This window comes from Vanacampus margaritifer, chromosome 19 (genome assembly GCF_051991255.1).
Source record: "Vanacampus margaritifer isolate UIUO_Vmar chromosome 19, RoL_Vmar_1.0, whole genome shotgun sequence".
Taxonomy (NCBI): Eukaryota; Metazoa; Chordata; class Actinopteri; order Syngnathiformes; family Syngnathidae; genus Vanacampus; species Vanacampus margaritifer.
Window position 1 is genome coordinate 17,888,102 of NC_135450.1, and position 8,309 is coordinate 17,896,410.

The 8,309-nt window shown below is 48.8% G+C and overlaps 2 protein-coding genes across 2 annotated transcripts; both read right to left on the reverse strand.

Annotated features, from left to right (window-relative positions):
- Nucleotides 1-201: 201 nt before the first annotated feature.
- Nucleotides 202-3,222, reverse strand: rrm2 (ribonucleotide reductase M2 polypeptide). The gene is made up of 10 exons (XM_077553610.1): nucleotides 2,797-3,222; nucleotides 2,649-2,717; nucleotides 1,943-2,092; nucleotides 1,757-1,873; nucleotides 1,538-1,671; nucleotides 1,366-1,460; nucleotides 1,150-1,283; nucleotides 966-1,070; nucleotides 788-901; nucleotides 202-540 (listed from the first exon to the last, which is right to left on the reverse strand). The coding sequence occupies exons 1-10, from the start codon at nucleotides 2,887-2,889 to the stop codon at nucleotides 388-390; spliced, it is 1,164 nt and encodes a 387-aa protein (XP_077409736.1). The 5' UTR covers nucleotides 2,890-3,222; the 3' UTR covers nucleotides 202-387.
- Nucleotides 3,223-3,778: 556 nt separating this feature from the next.
- Nucleotides 3,779-8,203, reverse strand: LOC144039875 (uncharacterized). Its single transcript, XM_077553607.1, has 5 exons — nucleotides 7,708-8,203; nucleotides 6,865-7,297; nucleotides 5,528-5,689; nucleotides 4,858-5,428; nucleotides 3,779-4,779 (listed from the first exon to the last, which is right to left on the reverse strand). The coding sequence occupies exons 1-5, from the start codon at nucleotides 7,767-7,769 to the stop codon at nucleotides 4,490-4,492; spliced, it is 1,518 nt and encodes a 505-aa protein (XP_077409733.1). The 5' UTR covers nucleotides 7,770-8,203; the 3' UTR covers nucleotides 3,779-4,489.
- Nucleotides 8,204-8,309: the final 106 nt, after the last annotated feature.

Here is an 8,309-nt window from a genome sequence, read left to right on the forward strand (position 1 = left end):
ATTTGGGTTAGGGTTATGTATTTACATTGTCTACTTGTGAAGTGAGTTCTTTCACGTTTTAATTCAAGTTTATTTCCCCACCGTTGCCATAAAAAAGAAAAAGGTTGTGTTTATGTGGGGAGGGTGCAAGAGATCATTTGAAGTGCTCTAAAAACTTTTTTTTTTTTAGTTCTGTTGTGACAAAAAAAAAGAGAAGGCACCTTTAAGAAAGTGATAACTTTAATAAACACATTTACACATGGTATAGATTCAGTAAAATAAACATAAAACAATTCATAAAAACTAATTTACATTAAATGTACAGATATTTCCTCTGTCCTGATTGACTGAAAATGCAAACAACTGCATGAGGTTTCCATGGCAACGACGAGGAGGGTGCGGTCGCGTTCAAAAGTCGGCGTCTAGCGTGAAGGTGTTGTCGGTGGTGGCGGCCATGACGCCCATCCGCTGGTACTCGCCGACGCGTTTCTCAAAGAAGTTGGTCTTGCCCTCCAGGGAGATGTTCTCCATGAAGTCGAACGGGTTCTCCACACAGTACAGCTAGAAAAACAGGAAAAAAGAAGAAGATGAGACAAACGGCGTGCGGGAAACGTTTGCTGATGCCCGGCGACCGTTCAGTCTGGCGTCTGTGTCGCGTCGCCGCCCGTCCGTCCGCCGGCGGGCCACATGCCCTGCGGCGTGACGTTGGCGGCGGCGCTCAGCCCCCATCATCGGCTGAGGTCCGGACCCCTGCGCCACTCATCATGACGGCCGCCGGCAAGCTCCCCCCCCCCGCCGGTCAGCTGACCTTGGCGAACCCCAGCTCCATCATGAGTCGGTCGGCCACAAACTCGATGTAGCGCTTCATCAGCTCGCAGTTCATCCCGATCAGCTTGACGGGCAGCGCCTGCGTCAGGAACTCCTGAAACGGCAGACGAACGTCAAGAAGGAAGGAGACGGACGGACGGACGGCGGCCGGCGCTCACCTGCTCGATCGCCACGGCGTTTTTGATGATGGACGTGACGGTGTCCTCGGACGGTTTGTTGACAAGGTGCTTGAACATCAGACACGCAAAGTCGCAGTGGAGACCCTGAAAGCACACCAACGCGTCAAAGGCGCGTCGAGGCACAAAATGGAAGACGCGTGATGGACGCCGGCGGGGCCCTGACCTCGTCTCTGCTGATGAGCTCGTTGGAGAAGGTGAGTCCGGGCATCAGGCCGCGTTTCTTCAGCCAGAAGATAGCGGCAAAGGAGCCGGAGAAGAAGATGCCCTCCACGGCGGCGAAGGCAACCACGCGCTCACCTGGAAACGAAACGGCCGCAATCCATCAATCAATCAATCAATCAGCGGTCACCGGACGAGATGTCGACCAGCCGCTCATTACCGTAGGTGGCGTTCTTGTTGCCGATCCAGTTGAGCGCCCAGTCGGCCTTCTTCTTGATGCACGGCATGGTCTCGATGGCGTTGAACAAGTATTCCCTAACGGGTGCGAACATGGCGTCAAACACGTGCGAGCCAGCGCATCATCTTCATCATCATCATCATCATCAGCTGACCTCTCTTTGGGGTCTTTGATGTAGGTGTCGATGAGGAGGCTGTACATCTCCGAGTGGATGTTCTCCATGGCGATCTGGAAGCCGTAGAAGCAGCGCGCCTCCGTCACCTGAACTTCCTGTGTGAAGCGCTCCACCTGGCGGACACGGCGCAACATACGTGACCTCGGGAAGCGAACGTGGGAAGCAATTCAGCCGCCAGCAAAACGGTATTCATCGTACCAGGTTCTCGTTGACGATGCCGTCGCTGGCCGCAAAGAAGGCCAAGACGTGAGAGATGAAAAACTTCTCGTCTTCCTTCAGAACTTCCCAGTGCTGCGTGTCCTTGGACAAATCCACCTACGCACACGCTCACATGAGGACACGCTACATACGTGGTGACACGCGAGAGCTCGGTTGTGTGCGGACCTCCTCGGCGGTCCAGAAAGACGCCTCGGCCTTCTTGTACATGCGCCAGATGTCGTGGTATTGGATGGGGAAGATGACAAAGCGGCGGGGGTTGTCTTTCAGCAGAGGCTCCGCCTTCTCCTCGCCAAGATTCTTCTTCACGCCTTTGAGCTGAAACACAAGCGCAAATCTGTCACGCTGTGGTTTCCTTGCAGTACTTTTCATTTTTTCATAGGATTTTGTGCGCGTTGTGAACCATAATTTTAGATACGAGGGACCCAACTAAGACCCACAAACTAAAATGTTGAGCATTCGCGAGGCCAGATGCTCTCATCACATGCAGGATAACCAACCTGACTCCCGTTTGTGACGTCACGGACTAGGCCACACCCCTAACACGAACTGCAACAAAAAGTTATCTTGTATCTTATGTTTTTGTACGATAAAGTTCGTTTCTAGTGTGTGAGGGCGGGGCTGAATGGATTTATGAGGTCGTCAACACAACTCGCAAATCAGACTTGAATTTGGTGCGAAAAATTTGCATCTCGCTCGAAGCAGCTAAAGATGCACACTCACTCACACAAGCGGTTTGGCGCCCAAACGAGTCAACAAAGCGGCCTTTGCCAACTTGACCAAGTTACAAGACGACAACGAACGTTTGTTACTTTTGTCAATTTGCCGGTGAACAATGACTAGCTAAGGTGGCTAACCTGCGGCTAACACTTACCGGCGTCTCGGCGAAGATTTTGCGCGCGGTTTTGGACGCCAAGACGCGCGCCGAGTTCAGGCTTGGAGGCTGCGAGACCAAAAGAAGAATTCAGCAATACAAATTCGGACCATTTTGCAAGTAACTCGCCGGCTTGACGATCGCTCACCGTGTTTTCTTTGTCCAGCGACATCTTACTGACGTCAGCGCTCAGCTTGTTCTCGTTGTTGTAGGCGGAAAGGGGCGAGCGAGCAGACTGCATTTTCACACGCACTAAAGTGGACAACTTCCAAGTACTTCGACTCAAAAAAGGCTAAGGTCACAAAATGAAGCGAGCGGGATGGCGACTGACTGATTTGCCGGTCGGGCGGTTGCGGGCTTTTTGTTGAAATCTTGGCGCCGGGAACACTGCGGACCAATCGGAGGGCAGCTCGCGCTGTACTTTAAGTGTGACGCAACCGATAGACCAATCAGATGGCACACTCCTCCCCACGTGACGTCTCTCGTCTCATTCTGGGGCAAGCTTGAAATTACAGTCTTACAAAAACAGCGCCAAAATGTTGTTACAAATTACTCAACTGCGATTTTAAGTCTTAAAGACAAATTTGAACCTTCAAACGTTAACACGTCTGCTGTAAATGTCAACCGAAACTGGATCGATCAGGATCTTAAAACCTTCGAAGGACTAAACAAAAAAGATAAACATTTTTTGCATTGAGGAAATACGTAATCATTCTGTCAAAATGTATCTTTTAAAGATTAATTTTGTATTTTCGTTTATGTGAACTGACGTACCTGCAGCTCTGCTTTTAGCCGCATGATGTCGCAGTCTTTACTTTTTTTCTTCCACTGAAATCGGTCAGTACGGCAAGTAGGCGTGGCCTACCTCAAATGACATCAATGCTTAGGCGTAGTTCTCTCTCATTGGTCACACCCCCTGGCTGCTGCCTCCCGATTGGCAGAGCGCTGTTACCGGGGTGTTGTTGGGACAAAGGGCGCGAAACTGGGGTTTTGTGTAACGCTGGCATTGTGACGTCACATCCGAGCAGGAAATAAAATGGTTATATGTTATAGTATTGAATCCAACTTTAAGATGAATTTTCAAATAAGTTTTTGAAAGTGAAAGAAGCATGGAATTTGATTGTAGACCATTATGTCTTGAAGTGGTACAGTTTATTATAATAATAATAATAAAAAAAAGAACTTATCTTACACAAGCAATAACATGAGGTATTTTCTTCCTGGCTACATAAACAAAATATTTATGAAATAATAATAATAATAATAAGTAGTAGTAGGTAGTATCACAGTGAGAATAGCAATAGTTTACGGTGGAGTTACTTGATACACATAACATTCATATACAGTAGATCACGTAAGCATGACATTAAGAAGCAACCACGACACTTGCTTTGGTACATGAATGGAACATGAGATTATTTATACAGAAAGTAAAGATCTTGTATACATACGTGACAGAGAAGAGTACAAAAACAAGCTTTTAATGTTTAAAAAATGTAGTGCAATGTCACATTGTGGTTTGTGTCGGTAAACAAGCAGCTGGCCGCCATCGTCAATAAATTGGAAAAAAATAAAATACAAATCCTGAGCGAGGTGTTTTTCGTGTCGCGTTTTAGTCCGAACACGACAAGCGCTTGTTTTTTGTATGACCTTCACCAGCAGTCATGCTAACATTAGCATCTTCAACGTTTACACAAAGGTCAAAAGAGTGTGTGGTGTTAGCAATGATGCTAACACTGCTGCGTAAATGATGATGCTAATGTTAGCAGGCAGCTACCAGACAGTCTGAGGTCAAAAGTTGAAAAGTTGTGATGAGGATTTGGAGTAGAAAATAGACGGAGCTACTTACAATTTGGCATGTCTGAGTCTGAGGTGACCTTGAGTCCGACAGGAAGTGCTGCGCCCGAGTCTTGAGCGGCAGTCCAGGAGGAGGTAGCGGCGGTGGGCCTCTTAGAGCTAGCATGTCTGCGTGTGTGTTTGGTCAGGTGGTCGCTGCGCATGAAGCGACGTGCGCACACGCCGCACACAAACTTCTTCTCACCCGTGTGCGTGCGGCGGTGGCGGGAAAGCTCGTCGGAGCGGGCAAACTTTTTGTCGCAACCTTCCCAGCGGCAGCTGAATGGCTTCTCGCCTGCCAAAACAAACAAACTTTTTTTTTAATGTTGCTGTTCAGTCACAATGCCAGTCAATTAGATAAACGAGCGCCTACCCGTGTGCGTGCGCAGGTGCGCTTTGAGGTGGGAGCTCTTGAAGTACGTCTTGTGGCATCCTGGGAAGTCGCACACGTAGTTGCGTCGTCGTGACGAGTCCCGGGCGATGTTCCCGCCGGCACCTGGCGACGAGTAGACGGGCGTTGGTGCCAAGGGGAGGAGCTTGGCGCCACCCGCCGTCATTGCAGTCCGGGCGGGTGTTGCCGACGGGACCACAAGAACGACAGCCCCCCGCGACACGGCCGAGCTCAGCAAGGAGATGCCCGGTGCCGGCACCAAAGCGGAAAGCAGTCCCGGACGACCGCCCAGTGGTAAAAGCTGGCACAGAAGTGGCGAGATGAGAGGAGGCGGCGAGGAAAGCTGTGGGGCAACTCGACGCTCACGACCGGTGGCTGCGGCGGACGGTGTTCCCAAGCTGTCGCCGGTGTGGCGGATGACGCCGGTCGGCGCGGCAGCGGTTTCTTCCGGCAGAAGGGTCGACGTCGCGGCAGAGTTGTCGGGAGGGCGCCGCGGGGTGAATGCGGCGCCGTCGACCTCGCCCAAGCTGGGACTGCGAGGTGGAGTCATACACTGCAAGTACGGATCACGTCATCAACACGCATTTGCCACCATATCAAATCCGGAAATCTGGTTTGAGCGGTTATTTAGCGCGTGTCCTTGCACTCTCACCAGTGACGACAACGCCGCCATCTCATTGGCCGAGGAAGCGCCTTGTGAGTTCGGTGGGGCGGAGTCACACGAGTCTGAGGTGGGAGTCAGCGGGCGGGGCTCTGGCGAACTTTGACCCCAGAAGCTCATGCTGACCAGCGCCTCGGCTGCCTCCAAGTCCACCTAAAATTTGGGAGGTCAAAGGTTACAATAACTGCACGGGATGTGATGATGTCACTGCCTTAAAGCGTGCTGATAAGGCAACACACAAAAACAGAAGAGAGGGTAGAGGGGCCATGAGATGAAAGACTGTATTAGCCCCTCCCACATTCTCGCACACTGAAGTGTTGTGGCCGACTGACAGGAAGTTGACTTTCTGAAAATTCACATAGCAAAGATGATTTTAGTAAACGAAAACTAGCAAAATAACTGAAACTGAAAAAAATATTGAGTAAAATGTAAAACAAAAATGCTTTTAAAAAAACTACATCTTTTGTTCAGAAAAGAAAACTACCATAGCATAAATGAAAATTGTCCTCTTATATGATAGATTATTTCAAATTTATTTATTTCAGTATCGATGTACAAAATGTACAGAAGGAAGGTCAAACAGGTAAATTTGTTAGTTTTCTAAAAAAATTAAAAAAAAAAAGCTAACAAACTTGCTCTAAAAAGTAATTAAATTTAAAAGACGAAAGTCATAACAAAATGAAATGTAACTATAATGACAAATCCAAAACTATTCAAAGCCTGTCATATCCGACTGACTGGGTGATAGGTGGGGTACATCCAGGTGTCAGGATTGGTCGCCATCCTATCAATGGACTGGTCGCTAACCAATGTCAGGTCACATAAAGACAAACTATTCCCAGTCAATGTAACGTCGCACATGTAGACAATGGACTGGTCGCCAATGAAAGCACACAAAGACAAAAGATTGGTCGCCCTTTTAATCTCAGTCTACATAGAGACAAACAACGGACTTCACCAGCTAACATCAAGTGTTAATTTCCTGGTTTCAGAAGAAGTCTGCCTATTTTTGTCAAGCGAAACCCTTTCTAGAGAGCCGAGATTCAAACGCAGACGCTCGGAAGCGTGAGGCGGACGTGTGAACCGCGACAGTCAACAATCATCAGCAAGTTGTTGCTGATCAACGAGCAAATTGTCAACATGCGAAAATGAAAATGACTTGAACGACGATGATGATGATGACGATCTTGGCCGCACATGAGTCGCACATGAGTCGCGGTGACCTGAGATGAACCCAACCCGCCCTCCGCGCGCGACACAGACAACAGGAAGAGACGCGCGGAGCGACCCCATTCGACCCCGGACGGTCGCTCTGGTTCGGGATTCACCTGGCGGGAGAGCAGCATGGCTGGCGGCGGGGGAAGAGACGCGTAGTCGTGGCGGAGAAGCTGCTCGGAAAGATCCGCCGGCCGCCGAGCGCTCGCTCCGACACGCTCGAGCTGAGGCGCCAATGGGGAGGCGGGTGGTTGGTGGGTGGACACAACACAACAGGAAGGCGAGAGAGGAGGAAAAAATAAAAGGCGCGTGTGGCCGACGCGCAGCCAATCAGCGGTAAAGGTGTAGCAGGCCTCGGCCAATAGAGGGGAAAGCGGGGCGTGGTCGAGGCCAGGCCGAGGCGCTATTGGCCGGGGGCGGGTGGAAGTCTGTCGCGGTGGGGGAGGCGGGGCCAAGGAGTCAGCGGTGTCACGGTAAACTCGATGAACCCAGTGAACCCGTGCGTGTGCACGCTGCGCGCCACCGGCGCCACGTGCCCGCGCATTTCTGGACAAGGAAAACAAGCTCACACACTAACTAGACACCATGAGTACATGCTAAATTCGTATACAAAACTGCTAATTACATGATACATGTTCCTATCATCTGATATCTATATACACACACACACTAAAAACACGCTAATCTGTTAGCATACATGTTTGTAATTTATACACGCAGATTAAATATAACAAATGTATACACACTAAATACGTATCAACATACAAGTTACTAACGAATACATACTAAATATAAATGTCAACACACACAATGCCAGTGCGCCTGTTTAAAACACACAAACACTAAATATTCAACCTAAATTTGCTACTATAAACATTTACATACTAAATTAGTGTCCAAAAGTGTTAACATGCGTTACTGTATATATACACGAAGCATGTTGTAAACATGCTAACACACAAACACATGCACGCTGTTGAACCCTTTCCAGGTCGCCATGAAGCAGGTGACGCGTCATCTGTTTGGGCGGTGGAGGCAGACAAAGAGCCTGCTTGCTTCATTCCTCAGGCGGAGCCGCCTTCCGTCTGCCCGGTGATTGACAAGCAAGCAATTTAGGAAAAACAAGAACAAAACACACACACAACAAAACAAACACGTGTCCTGTCATGTGTACACGTTAGAGGTCAAGGTTCATAGTCATCTTTTTCCAAGAATCAAACTCCAGGAAGTGCAAACAAAAGACAAATGTACACACGTACGCGTGTTTGTGAAAACAAATAAATACAAGGTAAATGTAACGTACTGTTGCCATGGTTAACAGCACTTTAATTTAGGGTCTCCATAATGAATTTGATGCGCTGTCCGCGGAATGCAGGTCACGTGTTCATCCGGGAGGGTTGCAGATGTTGCAAATTTTGACCTGAGTAAAAATCTAATAGTGTTCATGTGATGACTTCACCACCTCCGGTTACCTTCCCACAAACGGATGGTGCTAATGATACAACATGCTATTTTTTCTCTTAAACGTAATTTTTCTTGTTTGCTGTTGTTCAAATAT

Excerpts from the sequence above, each read along its gene's own strand:
- LOC144039875 (XM_077553607.1), bottom strand. The coding sequence starts at position 7,769 with ATGACGCGTCACCTGCTTCATGGCGACCTGGAAAGGGTTCAACAGCGT. Across the intron at positions 7,298-7,707 it reads CAGCGTGCATGTGTTTGTGT|AAATGCGCGGGCACGTGGCG; the intron begins GTTAGCATGTTT and ends TTCCTTGTCCAG. Across the intron at positions 5,690-6,864 it reads CCATGCTGCTCTCCCGCCAG|GTGGACTTGGAGGCAGCCGA; the intron begins GTGAATCCCGAA and ends CCCAAATTTTAG.
- rrm2 (XM_077553610.1), bottom strand. The coding sequence starts at position 2,889 with ATGCAGTCTGCTCGCTCGCCCCTTTCCGCCTACAACAACGAGAACAAG. Across the intron at positions 1,284-1,365 it reads CAACAAGAACGCCACCTACG|GTGAGCGCGTGGTTGCCTTC; the intron begins GTAATGAGCGGC and ends TTTCGTTTCCAG. Across the intron at positions 1,071-1,149 it reads AGCTCATCAGCAGAGACGAG|GGTCTCCACTGCGACTTTGC; the intron begins GTCAGGGCCCCG and ends GTGTGCTTTCAG.